Raw genomic sequence first — 23639 nt, 5'->3', positions numbered from 1 at the left:
GGCAATGAGAAAGAATGACATATGGCCATTTGTAGGAAAGTGGATGGACCTTGAGGGTGTCATGCTAAGCGAAATAAGCCAGGCAGAGGACAGAAACCACATGTTTATACTCATAGGTCTAACAGGAAAACAGGAAAAACCTAATGGAGGGCCAGGGGGAGCGGAAGAAGGAAAGAGAGTTGGGGAGAGAGAGTGATGCAAAACTTGAGAGACTATTGAATGCTGAAAACGAACTGAGAGTTGAAGGGGAAGGGGGAGGGGGGAAAAGAGGAGGTGGTGGTGATGGTGGAGGGCACTTATGGGGACGAGCACTGGGTGTTGTATGGAAAACAATTTGACAATAAAATATTATGGAAAAAAAAGAAATGCAGAAACTAAAAAAAAAAGCCATTTATGAAAAGCCCATAGCTAACCTCATCCTCAATGGGAAAACAGAGCTTTCCCCCTGAGATCAGGAATGTTACAGGAATATCAACTCTCTCTACTACTGTTGTTTAACATAGTATTGGAAGTCCTAGTATCAGCAGTCAGACAACAAAATGAAATAAAAGTCATCAGAATTGGCAAAGATGAAGTCAAGCTTTCACTTTTCACAGACGACATGATACTCTACATGGAAAACCTGGAAGACTCCACCAAAAGTCTGCTAGAACTAATCCATGAATTCAGCAGTCACAAGGTACAAAAATCGGTGTACAGAAATCAGCTGCATTTTTATACACCAATAATGAAGCAACAGAGAAATAAACAGATCCCATTCACAACTGCACCAAGAGCCATAAAATACGCAGGAATAAACCTAACCAAAGATATAAAAGATCTGTATGCTGAAAACTATAGAAAGCTTATGAAGGCAATTGAAGAAGACAAAAGAAATGGAAAACACATTCCATGCTCATGGATGGAATAAATATTGCTAAAATGCCAATACTACCCAAAGAAATCTACACAGTCAATGCAATCCCAATCAAAATTGCACCAGCATTCTTCTCAGAGCTAGAGCAAACAATCCTAAAATTTATATGGAACCACAAAAGACCTCGAATAGTCAAAGTAATATTGAAGAAGAAAACCAAAATGAGAGGCATCACAATCCCAGACTTTAGCCGCTACTACAAAGCTGTACTCAAGACAGTATGGTATTGTACAAAAACAGACACATAGACCAATGGAATAGAATAGAGAACCCCAAATTGGACCCAGACATGTATGGCCAACTAATGTTTGACAAAGCAAGAAAGTGTATCTAATGGAAAAAAGACAGTCTTTTTAGCAAATTGTGCTGGGAGAACTGGACAGCAACTTGCAGAAGAATGAAACTGGACCACTTTCTTACACCTTACACAAAAAGAAACTAAAAATGATAAAAGACCTAAATATGAGACAGGAAACCATCAAAACCCTAGACGAGAAAGCAGGCAACAACCTCTTTGACCTCAGCCACAGCAATTTCTTACTTAAATATCTCCAAAGGCAAGAAAAGTGAAAATGAACTATTGTGACCTCATCAAGATAGAAATCTTCTGCACTGCAAAGGAAACAATAAACAAAACTAAAAGGCAACCAGCAGAATGGGAAAAGATAATTGCAATGAATGTCTGACAAAGGGCTAGTATCCAAAATCTATAAGGAAATCACCAAACTCAAAACCCAAAAAACAAATAATCCAGTGAAGAAATGGGCAGAAGACATGAATAGACACTTTTCCAAAGAAGAGATCCAGATGGCCAACAGACACATGAAATGATGCTCAATGTCACTCATCAAATACAAATCAAAACCACACTGAGATACAACCTCACACCAGTCGGAGTACTAAAATGAACAAATCAGGAGACTATACATGCTGATGAGGATGTGGAGAAATGGGAACTCTCTTACATTGTTGGTGGGAATGCAAACTGGTGCAACCGCTCTGGAAAACAGTGTGGATGTTTCTCAAAAAATTAAAAGTTGAACTCCTCTGATCCAGCAATAGCACTGCTAGGAATTTACCCAAGGGATACAGGAGTGCTGATGCATAGGGGCACATGTACCCCAATGTTTACAGCAGCACTTTCAACAACAGCCAAATCATGGAAACAGCTTAAATGTCCATCAACTGACAAATGGATAAAGAAGATGTGGTTTATCTATACAATGGACTACTACTTGGCAATGAGAAAGAATGAAATCTGGCCATTTGTAGCAACATGGATGGAACTGGAGGGTATTACTGCTAAGTGAACTAAGTCAGTCAGAGAAAGATACCATATGTTCTCACTCATATGTGGCTCTTGAGAAACTTAAGACCATGGAGGAGGGAAAGGGGAAATAAAGTTACAGAGAGGGTGGGAGGCAAACTATAAGAGACTCTTAAATGCTGAGAACAAACTGAAGGTTGATGGGGTGGGAGAAAGTGGGTGATGGGCATTGAGGAGGGTACTTGTTGGGATGAGCACTGAGTGTTGTATGGAAACCAATTTGACAATAAATCCGATTAAAAAGAAAGTCACAAGAAAAATATATTTCCTGTACTGTGTGTGTGTATAAATCTTCCTATAAGTGGACCCATGCAGTACAAATCTGTGCGGTTGAAGAGTTAACTGTACATGTAGTTTGATGGCGGTATAGGATAGGTTGTGTTCTGAGACATGATGGGAGATACATACTATGGTCAGATATCTGGATGTTATTCTAAAGGTGATGGGAAGGTTTTGATGGGCTCGCAAATGATCACATTTATCTTTTAAAAAGAGAATTATGAATGCATAAGAATACTTTTCATAATCCAACATCCATTCATGATAAAAATTCTTAGCAAATTAAGAGTAGAATTTCCTTAGTCTAAAAAGGGCTGATATATCCATTTATGAATCCTACAGCCAACTTCATACCTAATGGCAAAAGACTGTTTCTCCCTTAAGATCAGGAACAAGGCAAGGATGTATGCTCTTACTACTTCTGTTCTTTTTATCATACTGGTGGTTCAAGCAGGTGCAATCATGAAAGAAAAATAAATAAAAGACATCTATATCAGAAAGGAGGAAGTAAATCACTTTTATTCACACTATCTTTAGAAAATCCTAAGGAATCTTTTATTAAAAAACTAGATTAGAACTAATAAGTGAATTTATGAAGGTTGCAGGGTACAAGATTAATATATAAATATCAGTTGTATTTCTATATATGAAAGAAAAATTAAAATTTAAACAGCAATATCATTTACAGTAGTATTAACATTTACTTGTAGGTAAATGTGACAAAAAGTTTGTGTTATGGACTGAATGTTTGTGTCCTCCCCACCCCCCACCCAAATTCATATGTTGTAGCCCTAACCCCCAATGTGATTGGAGATGGGGCCTTTGGAGGTAATTAGGCATAGATTAAGTCATACTCATGACATGATTAGTGCCATTATAAGAAGACACACCAGGGGCACCTGGGTGGCTCAGTTGGTTAAGCGTCCGGCTTTGGCTCAGGTCATGATCTCACAGTACGTGGGTTCGAGCCCCACATCAGGCTCTGTTCTGACAGCTAGCTCAGAGCCTGGAGCCTGTCTTCAGATTCTGTGTCTCCCTCTCTCTCTGACCCTCCCCTGCTCACACTATCTCTGTCTCTCAAAAAAATAAAAATAAAAGACATTAAAAAAATTAAAAAAAAAAAAAGAAGACACACCAGAGAGTTTCCCTCTCTCTCTCTCTCTCTCTCTCTCTCTCTCTCTGCTATATAAGAATACAGTGAGTATGTGGCTGCAAGCCAGGAAGAGAGCTCTCACCAGAACCCAAACATGCTGATACACTTTCAGCCTTTATTTTGTTTTCTTATATAGTTTATTGTCAAGTTCATTTCCATATAACACCCAGTGCTCATCCCAACAATACTTTCAGCCTTTATAGCTGTGAGAAATAAATGTCTGTTATTTAAGTCACTAAGTCTATGGTATTTTGTTATGGAAGTCCAAGCAGACTAAGATAGTTTGTAAGACTGGTATGCTGAAAACACTGATGAGAGAAATTAAAGACCTAAATGAATTGAGAGATATACCATGTTCATGCAAATTGCAATCATAATGAGATACTACTCTGTACTGCTGGAATGATTAAATTTAAAAAGGACTGACCACACCGAATATTATAAGGAAGGTGCAAGATATGGAAGAATTGGAACTCTCAGATCCTGTTACTTGGACTGTAAATACAACCACTTAGGAAACAGTTTACAGTTTCTTAAAGGTTAAAACATATTTACTGTATAACTTAGCCATTCAACTTCTAGATATTTGTTTACCCAAGAGAAAATAAAGTGTATGCTAACTGGAAAACTGCATACAACCCAAATACCCATCAAAACAAAGTGTGGTATACCTATACAATGGCATGCTACTCAGCAATAAAAAGGAAGAGCTAGGAGCACCTGGGTGGCTTAGTTGGTTGAGCACTCGACTTTGGTGCAGGTCATGATCTCACAGCTCGTGAGTGTGAGCCCCATGTTGAGCTCTGTGTTGACAGCTCAGAGCCTGGATCCTGCTTCAGATTCTGTGTTTCCTTCTCTCTCTGCCTCTCCCATGCTCATGATCTATCTCTCTCTGTCTCTCAAAAATAAATAAACATTAAAATAACTTTTTAAAGGAAGTGCTAATGATATATACAACAATACAGATGTCTCTAAAAGTCATTATGCTGAGTGAAAGATGACTTAAAAAGTATATATCATGATATTCTATTTATATAAAATTCTTGAAAATGCAAACTTGTCTTTAGTGACAGCAAATAAATGGTTGTCTGGGAAAGAAGAGATGGGGAGGAAGGATGGATCACAAAGTAACAGGAGGAAACTCGTAGATAATGGATATGTTTATTTTGTTAATTGTGATGGTCTCATGAGCATAAAAAGAAATAAAAACTCATCAAATTGTAAAGTTTAAATATGTGCAGTTTATGTAAATTCTACCTCAAAGAATCTATAAACAAATAGAAGAGGGAGAGGGGAAGAGGAAGGGACAAAAGAAGAAAGAGGAGAGGTAAAAGGAGGAGGAGGCATTGGGCATGAGGAAGAAGGAAAGGAGAGGGAGGAGGACAACAAATATACTTCTAGTGGAAAGGTGGAAATAGATTGAAGGAGGAATTGACTAAAGCCAGGGAGAAACATTAATAGCCTATTATATTAGTCCAGGAGAGAGAAGGAATGATTACCAAAACAGTGGAAATATCATCTTTCCCCATACTGATCAATAGTGTTAATAGCCTCATCTAGCTGGCAGTGCATATGTCCCTGTGCTTCATGCATTCAATCATTCAGTATTTGTTGAGCACCTTCATTGTACTAGGTACAATTTTAAGCACTGAGAAGCGAATAGTAAAGAAAATAGACAAGGTTACTGCACCTATGGGGCTTTCTAGTCAGGGGAGGCAGGCAATAAAAAAATAAAACAAAAAAGGTAATTCCATTTATTGATGTGTTACAAAGGAAAGAGTATAGAGAGTAACGCAGAGAGTAGGATGGATGGTTAACCTATATTTTAATTCAGGGAAGACTATTTGCAGAGTAATAATAAAACTTAATTGTAAAAGACAAAGATCCCAACAGATAATAACTAAAGGTATACAAATTGAAGATTGAGAGAACAATTACAAATAGAAAGGCATTAGGCACATTTAATAAACAGAAAGGAAGGTGGAAGAAGGGAGAGTAGAATGTAAGAGGGATTTCACAGTAAATAGTGACTAGAGGATATATAGCTTTGTAAGCCACATTAAGGAATTTTAATTGTTAATGCAATAGGAAACCACTGGAAAGTTTTGAGCAGGGAAGTTACATGATATGATTTATGTCTCTGAAAGATTCTCCCACCTGATATATGGAGCCCAGTTGTGGGAGAGGGGGGAAGAATGGAAATAGGGATGCCAGGCAGGAGTAAGGTCATGCTAAAAAACATTGGTCAGAAATGAATTTGGGATTTTATTTTGGAGGCCCAATCATCAAGATTTGCTGAATTAGGCTGTGGGGGGTTAGGTAAAGGGATGAATCAAGAATGACTTATAGGTCTTGAGTATCTAGGTATAAGGTGTTGCAATTTATTGAAATCAGGAAGACTATGGGAGGAACATGTTGGGTGTGTAGATTATTTTCTGAACATGTATAGTTGAGATGTCTGTTGGGTTTCTAAATAGAAATGTCAAGTGGGCATTTCAAATATCAGAGCTGGAGATAAAAATAGAGGTTCCTCAACATGTTGTATTTTTCTTTTCTTGTCTCTGCCAGGAAAAGGATAACTTGGTCTGACTGTTTAATGCATTGCTCTTTCCAAAAATTATAAACTTATTTAAAAAGAATGACCATAATAGGGGAAAAAAGGGTGGATAATGGTCTGAAGAGTTGGTTTCATGGAAGGATCTATAAAATTTGGTTAACAGATATAGGTAATAAGGAGAAGGAAAGAATTAGGTATGATTCCCAAAGTAGTACCATTAGTTAATTATTTTGGGAACCCAGGGGGATGGTAGTTCACATTTTTGGTCCCAATGCTTCATCCTTGTCTATATTCATACCCTTCACCATTATTACCGTGGTCTCATTACCATGGATGGGCATACTTCTACCCTTTGACTGTGAGTTGTATCATATGACTAGCTGGGATGTTAACAGATATAAAAAGAAGCTTGAAAAAGCTCTTCCATGATTCCATAAAAAAAGATGCTTTCATTCTTTTGCATCTGTTTTCATCATGAGAAGGATATGCCTGGTCTGGCCCACTAGAGAATAAGATATATGTGAAGCAAACCCAAGACATCACAGCCAGCCCAGTCAGCCAAACCAAACCATCTTACAGCCAGTCAATTCGCAGACATTTGAGCAAATCTAACCAATGTCAGCATCTAACCAATTTCAGCTGCTTCCTTTCCTGTGAGCAATAAATATTTATTGTTGTATGTCACTGAGGTTTTGTGGTCCTGACAATAGATAAGTAATGCAAGGAAGAACACGATGGGAAGGGGAGAAAGATTAGTCTAATCTGGGGACATGGTGAATTCAAAATGGACAGCGGTACCTGGGTATAGGACTTAACAGCTACTTATGTTCTGTGAACCATCAGCATATACATAGCTCTAGATGCAAGTCTGGATAAGATTACCCAAGGAATATACATAGAATGAGAGGAGGCAATTATGATGGTTGCACCCTGAGGAAGACCTGTTTTTGAAGGAACAACTGAGATTGAGAAGGAATGCTCAGGTACCCTGAGAACCAGAGAAGAATGGTGGTGTGAAAATTATATTTTACAAAGAAGGTGCTGGTGGGGCACCTGGTGGCTCAGTCTATTGAGCATCTGACTGCAATTCACATCATGATCTCAGGGTTCCTGAGTTTAAGCTCCACGTTGGGCTTACTGCTGTCAGCGCAGAGCCCACTTCAGATGTTCTGTCCTCTCTCTTTTCCCCTCCCCCATTTATGTACTCTCAAAAATAAATGAAACATTAAAAAAAAAAAAGGAGGTGCTGGTGAGAAATGCCAACTGCCCCAGAGAAGTAATGCAGACATCCTACTACTCATTTATAAATGAATAAAGTGAGGGTTAGGACAGTTTAGATAGGACAGTTAGAGGTTAGGGTTTAGATAGGACAATTAAGTTTGCTATATATGATCATACCAACTAATAAATGGCAGTAAGGGCCCTAGAAGCTAGATATTTTTATTTTTAATCTAGGGCTTTATCAATTTCATCATATTATCTTTCTTCAGTATGTACTTCTGATTTCCATAAGTATATTATTTAAATGATTGTAAAGTACTTTTTACATATAAAATGTTAACACAAATGATAAGATTTTAATATTTTGAATTAGATGAACATTAAAAAGTGAGAAATATATAATTCTGGGCACACTCCAAGATTATAAGATAATTTGTTACTTATTGAATGGTTCTTTTTGTGTAACGGTTTTTCAGTATCTGATAAATATGTATTTTTTATGTTGTGATTTTCCTACATGAATTATGGATCAAAACAATAGTATCCTCTTTTTTTGAGTATCATAAATTAATAATAATATTGAAATATTTTACAGGATGAACTACATGAGCTTGAAAAACAAATAGCATCTGTCTCTACAGAAACTAAAGAAACAGAAAGGCAAATTTATCATCAAGATGCTGCCATAGAGAATACCAAACTTCATTGTGGGAACCTGGAAACTCAAATCAATTCCTTACATACAGAAAATGTAAAGCTTAAATTTGACATAGAACGAGCCCAAGAAGACTTTGAGGAACACATGATAAGATATAATGAATATTATTCAAAAATAAAAGAACATAAAGATAGTTTGTGGGAAGTTGAAAGCAAAAAGTCATTCATGACTACACTCCATGAAAAACGAGATCTTGTTAAAAACCTAAAAACAATGAAAGAGGAACTTATGCAAAATCTCCAAAATCCAGAAGGAAACAACATAAAACAAGTACAGGTTTGAAATACTTATCAAAAATTTTTTGACTACTCCTTTTTTGCAAGCACCCTTATTAAGTGATAAATTTATCATTAACTTAATAAAACACCCATAGCTGCTTTAACTAAATTTAGAAACTATTTTTACAACTTATAAAAACTCAAACACACGGATTATATAACAACTATGCTAAATGTACAAATGCATAAAGGAATTGTTCTCAATCCCCTGTGGATTAATAAAAATACATAGTCGAACACAATTGCAGTGAACAATTAATCCATTTGTTGCAGAAACTGGTGACTCACAAAAATGTTGAAGCCCTAGCTTAGACTAGCTAGGGCTAGCCCTAGCTTAGACTAAAGGATCAAAGCAATTCAAATCAAATTAGTATGCTTAATGCTGTTACACAAACAGTATCAAATAATACGTGTACCTTAAGCATTTTTTCTAATTTTATAGTATTTTTTGAAGATGGGAGAGATATAAATTTATAATAGCTATCATTTCTTCCTAGAGAACTTAAAAGTATCCTTTATACTGTTGCTTGGGCAATTGTCTCTAAGATTACCACTTTTTTCATGTCTTATCTACATTTAATTTTAATTTTAAGTTTTTAAATCAAAGGTTTATTTGTTTGAATAACAGTTCTTTATTCTTTGTACCTAAAGAAGTAATATTCTAATCCTGCTTACCAAAATTAAATATGACTAGATTTTTTTAAATTATAGAAACATTGAAAATGTTGGACTTATATGGCCCATTCATTGTTTGACTTATATATTTTAAATTTTATAAACATGCAGGAAGACATTATAAAGCTTAAGGATAAAATTATAACTATAAAAGAATCTATCATTGAAAAAACTTGTTTTCTTGAGGAAGAAGAACAGAAACATGAAAAATTAAGAAAAGAAATAGAGGTAAGTCTTAATTATGTGGATTTCAATGTTTTTTGATATCATTTCTTAAGATTAAACCACATTTATAATTTCCATAGTTTACTCTCAATTCCTAAAACAGCTAGAGAACAAAAAAGAACTATAAAAAGTAGTAAAGTTCAAATCTTAATAGAGATAACTCTCTCATTCAGATACTTAAGTGTGTGAAATGTATTCAAACAAAGCAAGCACTCATTCCTATTGAAATGTGGCCTAGGAGGGTCCCTGGGTGACTCAGTTGGTTAAGTATCCCACTCTTGACTTTGACTCAGGTCATGAAGTCACAGTTGGTGAGTTTGAGTCCTGATTCTGGCTCTGCACTGATGGCACATAGCCTGCTTGGGATTCTCTATCTTTCTGTCTCTGCCCCTTCCCCATTTGTGTGCATGCATGCATGTGCTCTCTCTTAAAATAAATAAATAATGACTTTAAAAAATTAAAATATGGCTGGGAATTATTACTCGGTGCTCAATTAATAGCTAGTAGTAGACATTATCAAGTCAAAAAGGATGACCATAACTTGATAGACATCAGAAACTCCTTAAAACAGAGTAAACAGCAGTGGAAGTCATTAGTATCCTAAACCTTTCTGACTTCATACTTTTAATTATTAAGAAGAAAATAAAAAAACTGATAATGCAAAATTGAAAGTGAAATTAAATTTGGGATACCACTAGTAGACCTATTTGACCATTACTGTTTAAATAAATGGAGAACAAAAATAGAAAAGAATATGTTGTTGAGGACAAATAAACAATTTTTACCCTAAGACATTAATTTGAAAACTAAAAAGATATGTTTGCTTGTGGCAAATTTAACACAATAAAAAAGCATCAAAAAAGATAAAAATCCTCACCTTTACAAAGCATTTTTCTAATAAATACCATTACTTTATCTTATATTTTACTAGTAATCTAAATAAATGTTTTTTATTTACATTCTAGATCAAGATTTATTACAAAACTAGAAATAGTAAGACACTATAGTGGCATCAAAGTAGAAGTACAGTGATTAATGAAATGTAAAAAAGAATCCAGATACAATCCATCGTAAGTGGTACAAAAACAAATAAGTTAGCCATGTGGGAAAATAAAGCAAATTTGGAAATAAAATTATATTTCTAATTGTAACACATACAACTACTTTCAGAAAGAGTCAAGACAATATAGAAGACAAATTTAACCATTTGTGTCAGAGAAATATTGCTTTTAAAAGACACACACACACACACACAAACTGCATGATTAAATATTGCTTTTGACAATATCATAAATTTCTAGATTATTAAAATGCACCACAACAATAAAGAAGACAAGACTCAGAGAAGGTATTTATGATTTATAAAAGTGACTAAGAGATAAGATGTCAAACAAGCCAGTAGAACACTGGGTAAATGATATGAAGTCTTATGTTTTGAAACATGAATATCGAAAAAAACACTGGAAAAACTGACAATCCTAATGAACAATAATGGATTGATAATTAAAACCACAATGAGGTCCCATATTTAGCCCCTCAGATTATCAATATTACAGTTCATAAGATATGGAGCACCTGAATTTTCATATCTTTTTGGTATGAGTGTAAATTGGTAAAAAGCATTTTGAAAAGGAATTTGAGATTACCTAGTAATTTTTAACTCTAATATCCTTTATTGAGGGATAATAGTTGTAAGATTAAGTACACAAATTAAAAGGCTTAGCTTGATTAATTTTGATGAATATATATATTTATACCTGTATTACCATCACCTAGATCAAGATAGGAAACTTACCCATCTTGCTTACCAAGTTCTTTTGTGCTCATTTTCCCAAGCTACCACTATTCTGGTTTTTAAAAACAACTTTGTTGAGAGATATGTAACTCACATACCGTATAATTTGCGGGGGACCAGCCCATGCACCAGAGTCTAAGGGTCTCTGAGTAGGGGGTTGGTGTCGGCGAAATAATCTATAAGAAAGAACACAGACAACATGAATGGTGGAAGAGACCACACTTTACTGTGAAACTTGGTGTCTTAAATACCATAGGTGATTACATCTTTCTTTTAATGATTACATTGTTTGCAACTTCTTAGGAATCACATATTTTAGAATAGATCATTTTTTTCACAGAAGAGAGAACAGAAAATTAAAGACAGAAATGGAGTACAATACAGAAGATCAAAAAACATAATTTATCACTAAAAATACATCAGCAGGGGTCTTATTTTGTGTATATAGTGTAATATTAACTGAAGCTTATGACAAGGCTATTTTTCTTTAAAGGTTAACAATAGTCTGTGAGTAAGGTGCCTCTAACCAGGGAGGAAGTTTCAATAAGAAAGTCTGCCCATTTACTGAAACCGCAATTACCAAGTGGCATGAATAATAGGAGAACTAACTCCAGTCTCTGATCCATTTAGGTCAAGAAGTCAAGCGCACACATTTTCAAGTAGGGGAAGCAGGGTCCCAAAGGCCACACAGCACTTCTGACTGGATGGTCCCCAACAATAATTCATCCTTTGAAAGTACATAATTCAATGGCTTTTGGTTTATTTATCAATAATTTTAACCATTACATTTAATTTTAGAAATTTTCATCATCTCTAAAAGAAAAACTTCAGACCCTTTAGCTATGACTTCTTCATTTGTCTATTGTGTTTACCTATATTTTTGCTCTATCATATTCTTCTTTCCTACCTGATGCTCTAAAATTCTTTCTTTTATCATTTCCTTTCTCTTTAGAAAAGTAAATTCATTATTTTAGGATAAGTCAGCTGGTGACAAAGTGTTTTAGTTTTTTTCATCTGAGAATATCTTAATTTCCCCTTCACTCCTGAAGGAAATTTCTGATGCATATGGAATTCTGGGTTGACAGTTCTTTCCACATTTGAAAAATACTGCGCCACTTCTTTCTGACTTCCATGATTTCTGATGAAAAAAATCTATCATTCAAGTTGTTTTTCTCTGTATAGATGAGAGTGTTCATTTTAAAATCTAAGTCTGATTAACATACAGACTCCATAACATAACAAAATATAACATAACATCATTTTGGGTATACACTATCTCAATTTTATACATTAATCAGTGCTCATCACAATAAATGTATTCCTAATCCCCTTTACCTGCTTTACCCATCCCCCATCCAACCTCCCCTCTGGCAACCACCAGTTTGTTCTCTGTCTGTGAACAATACAGAGTTTAGCAATATATTTTATATAATATTCTTCTCAAAATAGGGTAGTAGCCATTTGATTTTCTTTTTTTTTAATTTTTTTTAACATTTACTTATTTTTGAGAGACAGAGCATGAGTGGGGGAGGAGCAGAGGGAGAAGGAAACACAGAATCAGAAGCAGGCGCCAGGCTCCCAGCTGACAGCCCGAAGTGGGGCTAGAACCCACAAACCATGAGATCATAACCTGAGCCAAAGTCAGACGCTTAACCGACTGAGCCACTCAGGCGCCCCAGCAGTCATTTGATTTTCAAAAACTGTCTCAAATAGCACAAGATTCCTCCACTTTTCTGTGTGTGCTACATTCTGTACAAAATCCCTTCTAATGATAGATGTCCTCGTGAACTTGTATTCTAGTTGGAGAGACAGACAGAAACAACATATGTAGTAAAATAAATGGGATCTTAGCTAAAGATAGGATTAAGGACAAAAAAGTGGAGCAGAGAAGGGAATATGTAATATATGTGGTGTAGGGAGAGAAGGTGAAATATTAGATTTTATAGCTATCAAAATCTGCACTGTGAAGATCTCTTTCAGCAAAATCCTAAAAGAAGTGAAGGAGCTAAGCATTCAGATCTGAGGAAGAGCTTTCCAGGAAAAAGAAAAAGCAAGTGCATAGGTCTTAAGACGAGACCATTTCAGGGCTCACAGATTAGAAGAGCATTGTGGCTAGAGTGAAGGGAAGGAAGAAAATAGTAGCGGAGTAGGTCAGATTTGGTTTATACAGAGCCTGGTTTTCTTTTTGCCACTGTGTTTTGTGACCACCATCCTCTCCTTCATTATTGCTTGTTTCTGTCTAGCCAGCAATGTAACTAAATGAGAGTAGTAGCCCCTCCACTTCCTAGAGGCAAAAAGTTGCATTCTGTACAGAACCATTTACACCCTTAGCTGCCTACAGATAATCAAATTTGAACATTAAGACACATCTCAAAGTCTGAATGTTACTAATAGAGGCTGAACAAATGACTGGCTCTCAAAAAGGCTCAAAATGTGAACTTCGCCTTTACAAAGCTGCTTTCTCTCTCTCTCTCTCTCTCTCTCTCTCTCTCTCTCTCTCTCTCTCTCTCTCCTCTTTTCTCTTTGTTCATTTGTTGTATTGTGTGTGTGTGGGGGGGGTTGTTTGTTTTTTAGTTTCAAGTTTTTATTTAAATTCTAGTTAGTTACCAGAGGAAAGTGGGTGGGGGGATGGGTGAAATAGGTGATGGGGATTAAGGAGCACACCGGTCATGATGAGCACTGGTGGTATATTGAATTGATGAGTAACTATATTGTACTCCTGAAATGAATATAACGTTGTATGTTAACTAGCATAAAACAAAAGACGACAAATGAAATACTGGCATGTAAAAAAGAAAAAAATAAAGTCACTTCTTGGCCAAGACTGTCTTTTAGCCTTGCGAGCTTAGAAACTTAATCTTGTTTAGTATCCCAGAGTTGCTTAGATATAGAGGGATGCTAGTAAAGTTCACAAGAAACTGATACATAAAACTCAAATACCAGTTTATTAATTTACAATAATAAAAACTTTCAAGGAAACCAGATAACATAATGTCAGTCACTAGTGCTTCTCCCAGTAAGGGAACTACACTGGAAGCCAGGGGTTGGTTAGTGAGCATGGAAATCAAGTCAGTCAACTGAGTTTGAATGTTCTTGGCCTCTGGCTCTGGGTGCTCAGGGAGCCAGTCTCCATAACACAGTTACACTTGTCAGATACACAGTCCCTACCAGCACACGACTCCTGCACTTTCCTGTGTGTGTGCTACATGCCTCACACAACCTCTTCTAATGACATATTTTTTCTGTACGTATATTAATATCCTTTGTGACGTCTACCTATTACTGGTGATCTGGGGTCCTGCTAAGGGCACTATGCACATCTCTACTCTGATCCATTGTGTATTAGTTTCACGGCTTACTTCTAAAGAATAATTTTAGAAGCATGCTACTATGCAACTGACCAAATTTATTGATTAACCAAAATTTTGTTTTAGTTATTTTATTTCTATGAATATATTCTACGAACAGGAGTATGGGCACATTTGGTGACTATATTCTCTTTATGAATATATTCTATTGGATATAGCAGTGGATATAATATATAAATATATATAGTGGGTGTGCATATTTTTATATAGAAAGATAGATATAAATATATATCCCCTTAAATATATTCAGTGTATAAAAATCTTTTTTGAATATAGTTTCATATCTAATATGATATCTCAGTTTATATTAATTTATTCCTAATCCTTTTCAAGTCATTTTTTATTTTGTCAACATATTTGCAAGATGTTCACCAGTTTCAATGAATTATCTGCACTTACAGAATTAACAAAAACTGAAAACTTAGAATGACGTAAAGTTTATAGGACTTTATATGAAGTGTTAGTTGACAAGTTTTCACTTTGTCTTTATAGTAGTATTTTGGAATACTTCGGTGTTCTGTCCCCATTCCCTTGATGCTGTTGCAGAGCTGTGTTTCAATATAATTTATTTTTTTGTAATCATGTATGTCTTATTTTATGCATTAAAAACATTATTCTAAGGAGTCCATAGTCTTCATCATACTGTCAAAAGGACCTGTGGCATAAAAATGGTATAGAAGGTTTGAGCTAAGGGAGGACCTTGGAAACAGAGCAAGTAACCTTTGGTGGGGGAGAAGCCGAGAGGAGACTCAGGATGTGTTCTCTTGTTTTAACAGGTACAACATAAGAGATATAGTGCAATTCTTAAGCGTTTGCATTGTCAAGTGAACAAGCTCCAGTCAAATAGAAGACAATGGCAATGGAACATTCAAAGACTGGAAAAAACTGCTGCTGAACTGAGAAAATGCATTGGAATGAAATATTAACTTGGCTAAAGGGCAATGTTGAACACAGACTATGCCAACAAAAATGAGAAAATTCTTTAGATTCTTAACAACCAGCATCTACTACCAAAGGTCTGTCTTAATAACAGATGCATTCTCTCTCTCTCTTTTTTTTAATCAGTTACCTGTCTGCTAAAGTGCCTTCCAAGACTACAATTGATAACAGTAGATAGACAATAGGAATGCTTACATAAGAATAGTGGAAGATTCTATATAACCATTTTGAGTGTATAAGATACACTGTACTCAGGGTAAATGTGTTGCCTGCACTGTCATAGGAAGTAAAAATTTAGAAGGAAAGAAACACTTGGAGTTATGATTTAAATTATTAAGATATTTTAAATGATTGTTTGTTTCAAACATTTTATTAAAACTTGCTTTTTTACCACAGCCTTCACAGTAGTCCATAAATATTGACATTTATAGTAATGTTGTTATATGTTCAGTGCTTCAGATATTTTACTCAGTTTTTTATTCCGAATGTAGCAATCATTTTTTCTGTTAGTAGATAATATAATTCTAGAGTGTTGCAATGCATAAAATTTTTTGTTTACTTTTCTGTCTGTAAATTCATTAGTAATATTCTATGATGAAACTAATGTTATAGCGTGTGCAAGGCAAAGATGAGCCTTAAGGAAAGAATGTTAACCAGTACAGACTACCATGTATTTTTTCTCACTGAAAGTTACATATTATGTCCCTGGCGACATTCAAAATTTAACTTGTCCATATTAGGATAAAAGTGCTCTATATTATGGCTCATTGAATCAAATTTTTAGGAAAAGAAAAAATATTGAAGATAATGATCTTTAAATATTTACTTTTAGGATTTAATACTGTCACAGCAACAACATCAAAATGGTATCTCAAGTCCATTTTCTCCTCACCTTACTTTGTGCCTAAGTCTAAGTAAGAGGATAGCTGATATAAAACCTGAAGTTAAAATCTTATGTCTAACGTTAATAATCCTATTATGAATTATCATGGCTTATTATGGCTAACACATCAAATATCTTTGCTGTAACACAGTCAGCTTTGGTGCATGATTCAGAAATGAAGTTAGACTAAAAATGGTTAAACCTACAGATTGTAGAGAGTATCCGCTATGCTCAGTGGAAGACAAGGCTGAAAAAAAGACTGATTATATAAAAATATTTCTGGTTAATTTGCATATTTAAAAGGCTATTGTTATAACTATACTTCATAATTTTTATTTACAGTTTATAAAGAAAATTCTAGCTTTCTAAACTCTTTTTAAGCTTATAATAGCTTTCAAAATATTTGTATGTGATAGCTAAACACTGAGTTAGATTTGTGAAAGTTATTTTTAAATTAATATAGAATGAAAATAGGTTTATTCTGCTTAAGGTAATGTGTTTTACTTGAGAAAGTAGTTTTCAATGTAGTTTTCTTAAATACCCATGATGATAATACATGTACCTATTTTAAATTTGTGACATATGAAAGAATTATTTGAAAGAGAAATTTTTTTCTTTCCTTGCTCTTTCTAATCTTGAAAATCATTTCAGATGATGGAGGCTTTCAGATTAACCAAGAAGAACTAAAACTTGAGGTATCCATATAGTTAGTGGATATGATATCTCGACATAGTCATAAACTATAAAGTTAGAGAATTAAGTAATGTTTTAAATTTCTTTATAACTGAACCTAGTTTAGAATATGAGCTTTTCTGCTTAATGGACTTTGTCACATACACTTTGGCCTTACAACTCAGTCTCTTTTGAGTAATCATTCAGTTCAGAATTCTCCTTCTTCTTGTTTTCTTCTTGGAGGTAGTCTAAATTCCTGGAATAGGGGATGGGTGGTACACTTACATTGTTTGTCATCAGGGGAAGGGTCCTGGTCCAAGTGCCATTCTCAATGGCCTCTGGAGAGTTGTAACCCATCTTCTTGGTCTTGAGTAGTAGACTTTTTGTCTATGCCACACCTGCAGTTGTTTAGTCAATGTGGTCAGCCTCCTCGGCCAATCACAAAGCCTCTTCTGCTCTTATTTACTTCTCTTTTTCTGTATGTAGGACAAATTTTACCTCTTTGGGAACTGTTTTTCTACTCATGAATTCTTTCTTACTCTTTGATTCCAGGTATAAAATGAGTCTTTTAAGTCTCTCAGTGCTTTGGAGCTCTGCAAATTTTTCTCTCAAAATGCCCCGTGTTCTAGAAAGGAAAGCCATGATTTCAACACTATTGTGTCTACTGTGGACTCTTTAAAAATCGTAATGTGAAGCTTGTTAGTAGTGATGATTTCCATTGTCAAAGCAGCCATCATAGGCACTGTCATTGACAGTATAAATAATCTATATGTTATATGTTAGGTCATGTTCTTCTAGTGGGTTGATTAATTATGCTATTTTCTATAAAGCTGAAGGTATGAAATAGCAATAATAATAACATAATAGACTGAGCAACTATGCAATATCCTATTTGGTAATTTGTATACATTAGTTCATTTAATCTTCAAAATAATGAGAATAATGGCTTAAAGTATATATTATTTTCCTTGATTTATAGATGGGGAAACTGAGTCTTAGTGACTTGCTTAAGATCTTATCACACAGCTCATCAGGGGCAGAGTTGAAATTCATTGTCTTATTATTTTTTTTTTTTTAGCTACATAAAATATCCTGTAAGGAATGATCCCAAAGCAAGCCTCAATTTACAATTTTATTATTAATTAAATTATAATTTATTTGTATATTTAATTAATTATTTTATTAAATTATAAGGCATAAGAGGAATTTAACTAAAGGGAGAAATCTTATGGTTAAAAAAAAGGGTTCCACTTATAGGACACCACACTGTCCTAACAAGTGAAAAGTTGATAGCTGAAAAATCAATAACTCTTCTTGGATTGCTAAGAGGTGTAAACACAAGGGAAACTACTATCTCCAAAGTTAGGGAGACAGGCAGGCAAATACGGGGACCAGAGCAGAGACTCACAAACCATCATAACAGTGTCAGGACAGGAAAACCTATCTGTAATTGATAAACTCCTGGAACTTGGTGTAGACAACTCTAAGAGTTAAAAACTACAGGGAAACCCAGTCAGAAGTAGGTCCCCACAACAATGTGAGATTTACCCCCAGATAAGAATTACAACTGACTTCTCAGGAACCATACAGGCAAGAAGAGAGTGTTGAGAGAATAAAATCCACCAAGTTAGAATTCTGTACCCTGAAATTATTATATTCTGAAATTATCCTTCAGAAGTGAAGGACAAATAAAGACTCTCTCAGACAAGTTGAGGGACGTTAGTGCTATATGTTACCTCACAGGAAATGTTAAAGAAATTCTTTAGAGAAATAAAAAATAATGTAGGTTAGAAACTTGAATCTACATAAAGTAAGGAAGAGTATCAATGAATGAACAAGTGAAGGTAAAAGAAAAAATTTTATTTTCTTATTTTTTTTTAAATTTTAGTTAGTCAATATGCAGGGCAATGTTGGTTTCAGTGATTCATCATTTACCTACATCATCTGGCGCTCATCACAAAAAGTGCCCTCCTTAATACCCATCACTCAAGTAGCCCATTACCAACCCACCTAACTCCATCAACCCTTTGTTCTCTATCATAAAGAGTCTCTTGTGGTTTGTTTCCCTCTCTCCTTTCTCCCTGCTTCCCATATGTTCATCTATTTTGTTTCTTAAATTCCACATAGGAGTGAAATCATATGGTATTTATCTTTCTCTGTTTGACTCTCTTGCTTAGGATAATACCTTCTAGCTCCATCTACATCATTGCAAATGGCAAGATTTCATTCTTTTTGATGGTTGAGTAATATTCCATTGTATATGTATACCACATCTTCTTTATCCATTTATTAGTCAATGGACATTTGTGTTCTCTCCAAAGTTTGGCTATTGTTGATAATGCTGCTATAAACATTGGGGTACATATACACCTTTACATTATACTTTTGTATCCTTTGGATAAATACCTAATAGTGTAATTGCTGGATTGTAGGGTAGTTCTATTTTTAGTTTTTTAAGGAACCTCCATACAGTTTTACAGAGTGGCTGCACCAGTTTGGTTTTCCATGAACAAGTGCAAAAGTGGTCCCCTTCTCAGCATCCTCACCAATCCCTGCTATTTCCTGAGTTGTTAATGTTAGCCATTCTGACTGGCATGAGGTGGTATCTCATTGTGGTTTTGGTTTGTATTTCCTTGACAATGAGTGATGTTGAGCATCTTTTCATGTGTCTGTTAGCCATCTGGATGTCTTCTTTGGAAGTATCTATTCATGTCTTCTGTTCATTTCTTCACTGGATTATTTGGGGCTTTAGAGGGTGTTGAGTTTGGTAAATTCTTTACAGATTTTGGATACCAACCCTTTATCAGATATGTTGTTTGCAAATAACTCCTCCCATTCCATAGGCTGCCTTTTCCTTTTTGTCGATTGTTTCCTTCACTGTGCAGAAGCTTTTTATCTGGATGAAGTCCCAGTAGTTCATGTTTGCTTTTGTTTCCCTTACCCCTGGTGTGTTTTTCTTATTCTTAATTGATCTAACAGATAACAAGTTGCTCAAAATAATAATGTTAGCAACAATGTATTCAAATATACATGCTTATATATATACAAATATGTTACAAATGCTCATATGTGAAATGAATAACAGCACCAATAGAAGGTATGGGAAGAAAGAATTAAGATTATTTTGTTATTATAAGATACTCATACTACCAGTGAAATGGTATATATAGTGTTATTGGAAAGTGGACTTGGTTTGATTATAAATATATATTACAAATTCAAGGGCAAGCACTAAAAAAACTTAAAAAAGAAGTGTAACTGATATTCTCCAAGAAGAGAAAATGGAATCATACAAAATGCTTGATTAAAACCATAAAAGGCAGAAAAAAAGTGAGAGACAAAAATGGAAACAAATATAAAATACTAACAAACATGCTAGATATTAATCCAGCTATATCAGTTATCACTATGGATGTCAATGATGTAGATGCATCAATCAAAGATATATTATCAGAGTGGATCAAAAAACACAATTCCATCATATGTTGCCTATATGAAACCACTTTAACTGTAAAAACACATACAGATAAAAAGTAAATGGATAGGGAAAAATATACCATGCTGACATTAACCAAAAGAAAACAGGAGTAGCTGTATTACTTTCATAACTGAGCAGACTTCAAAGTAAGGAAAGTTATTAGAGATTAAGAAGGACATTACATAGTAATAAAAGGGTCAATTCTTTAAGAAGACATAATAATGTTTCTTAATGTGGATGCATCTACAACAGAGCATCAAACTCTGTGGGGCAAAAACTGATAGAACTGCCAAGGAAAAATAGATAACTCCACTATCATAGTCGCAGACTTCAACATCACTATCAGAAATGGATAGATTCAACAGACGAAATTCAGTAAGGCATTGTCGAATTCTACAACACCATCAATCAACTGGATCCAGCTCACACCTGTACACTACTTCATCCAACAACAGCAGAATACACATTTTTCTCAAGCTTACATAGAACATTCACCAAAATAGACAATATTCTGGGCCATAAAGCATACCTTATCAAATTCAAAAGAGTAGAAATCATAAAATATCTGTTCTCAGACCATAATGGAATTAAACAAGAAATCAATAAGAAAAAAATAACTGGAATAATCCCCAAATAGGTAGAGATTAAACTACATACTTCCAAATAAATAGATCAAAGAAGAAATCTCAAGAAATTATAAAATATTTTGAACTAAATGAAAATGAAAACAAAATTTATCCAAATTTGTGGAACACAGTAAAAGCAGCACTTAGATGGAAATTTATGGCATTGAATATATATATTAGAAAAGAAAGATGATCTAAAATTAATCATCTAAACTTCCACATTAGGAAACTAGAAAAAATAGTAAATTACATTCAAAGTAAGTAGAAGAAAAGAAATAAGAATTAGAGCAGAAATTAATGAAATCAAATGCAGGATATTAGTAGAGAAAATCAATGAAACCAACATCTGGTTCTTTGAGGAAATCAGTAAAATTACTGAACCTCTAGCTAGATTAACTAAGACAAAAAGGACAAGGCACAAATTTGTATTATCAGAAATGAAAGAAGAGATTTCACTATAGACCTCATGGAAATTAAAAGAATAATAAAGAATACTATGAAGAGCTCTATGCCCACAAATCTGAGACCTTAAAAGAAATGGACTAATTCCTTAAATGATACAATCTAACAAAACTGACACAAGAAGAAACAGATGATCTGAATAGACCTATATTTATTTAAAGAATTGAATCAATGATTTATCACATTCCAAAACAGCACCAAGCCCAGGGGTTGCAATGGTAAATTCTACCAAACATTTAAAAATTACACCCATTCTCTATAATCTCAGAGGATAGAAGCAAAGGGAATACCTCTTAACTCATTCTATGAGGCCAGCATTACCCTAATACCAAAATCAGACCAAGACATTACAAGAATATAAAACTATAAACCAATATCTCTCGTTAACATAAATACAAACATTCTCAACAAAATATGGGAAAATCAAATCCAAAAAGGGATAGAAGAAATTGTACACCATGACCAAGTGGGAATTATCATAGGTACAAAATCAACAGACTTAAAAGAGTAAAACCATGTGATTATTCTACAGCCAACATCATACTTAATGGTAAGAAATTCAAAGCTTTCCCACTAAGATCAGAAAAAGGCAAGGGTACTTTCACCATTCCTTTTCAACATCACACTGTAAATCTTTGCTGTTGCAGTAAGGCAAGAAAAAGAAATAAAATGTATACAGATTAGGATGGAAGATATAAAACTGTCTTTGTTCATAGATGACATGATCATCTAGGTATAAAACCCAAAATAATTGAAAATAAGAACAATCTGCTGGAATGAATAGTCAATTATAAGCAAAGTTGCAGGGTAATATAAAAAAGACAATGCTTTTATATAACAATAATGAATAAGTAGAATATGAAATCTAAAATAATACCATTTACATTAGCACCCCTAAAAGCAAAATACTTAGGTACAAAGCTAATAAAATATGTGCAAGATCAAATGAGAAAAACTAAAAGCTTCAGATGAAAGTAATCAAAGAACTACATAAATGGAGAGATATTCCATGTTCACTGGTAGAAAGACTTAATATAGCTAACATGTCAGTTCTTCCCAAGGTGATCTATAGATTCAATTCAATCCCAGTCAAAATACCAGTCAGTTATTTCGTGGATATTGACAAACTGATTATAAAGTTTATAGAAAAAGGCAAAAGACTAAAGACTAGCCAGCACAGTATTGAAGAGGAAAAACAGAGTTGGAGTACTTATGTCATTTGACATCCAGACATACTATCAAGTTACAGTAATCAAGATGGTGTGGTTCTGGTGAAATACTAGATAAATGTAACAAAATAGAGAGCCAAGATATAGACCCACATAAATGTATCAACTGATATTTGGCAAAGGAGCAAAGGTAATACAATGGAGCAAAGATAGTTCCATTCAACAAATGGTGCTAAACAATTGGGACATCTACATGCAAAATAATGAATCTAGACGCAGACCTTTCACCCTTCACAAAAATTAACTCAAGAGGTGCCTGGATGGCTCAGCTGATTAAGCAACTGACTCTGGATTTAGTCCCAGGTCATGAACTCATGGTTTGTGAGGTCCAGCTCCACATTGGGCTCTCTGCTGACAGTGCAGAGACTGCTTGGGATATTCTCTCTCTCTCTCTCTCTCTCCCCCTTTCACTCTCAACCTCTCTCTCTCCTCCTCCTCTCTCCCTCCCTTTCTCCCCGACTCAAGCTGCTCTCTCTTTCTCTCAAAATAAATAAATAAATAAATAAATAAATAAATAAATAAATAAATAAATAAATAAATTGATTTTTAAAAATTTACTCAAAGTGGATCACTGAGGGGCACCTGGGTTGTGCATCTAACTTCGGTTCAGGTCATGATCTCATGGTTCGTGGGTTCACTGACAGCCCAGACCCTGGAGCCTGCTTCAGATTCTGTGTCCCTCTCTCTTTCTTTGCCCCTCCTCTGTTCATGCTCTGTCTCTCAAAAATAAATAAACATTAAAAAATATTTTTAGAAAGTGGATCATTGACCTAAACAAAAAATGCCAAAGTATAAACTCCTAGAAGGTAACAGAAGAAAATCTAGATGATTTGGGGTA

General features: G+C 34.6%; 1 protein-coding gene across 5 annotated transcripts in view; it reads left to right on the top strand.

Annotated features, from left to right (window-relative positions):
- The window catches only part of CCDC122 (coiled-coil domain containing 122), a 28578-nt gene extending 12732 nt beyond the window's left edge, over positions 1 to 15846 (top strand). For all 5 annotated transcript variants that reach the window (XM_029936693.1, XM_029936695.1, XM_029936694.1 and 2 more), the window contains 3 exons: positions 8049 to 8447; positions 9236 to 9352; positions 15289 to 15846. In XM_029936693.1, the coding sequence (XP_029792553.1) occupies positions 8049 to 8447; positions 9236 to 9352; positions 15289 to 15438 (666 nt within the window). In that variant the 3' untranslated portion in view covers positions 15439 to 15846. The remainder of the gene's footprint in view (positions 1 to 8048; positions 8448 to 9235; positions 9353 to 15288) is intronic.
- Positions 15847 to 23639: the final 7793 nt, after the last annotated feature.

Source organism: Suricata suricatta, chromosome 4, assembly GCF_006229205.1.
Source record: "Suricata suricatta isolate VVHF042 chromosome 4, meerkat_22Aug2017_6uvM2_HiC, whole genome shotgun sequence".
Lineage (NCBI taxonomy): Eukaryota > Metazoa > Chordata > Mammalia > Carnivora > Herpestidae > Suricata > Suricata suricatta.
This window is presented reverse-complemented; position numbering and strand designations above follow the sequence as displayed.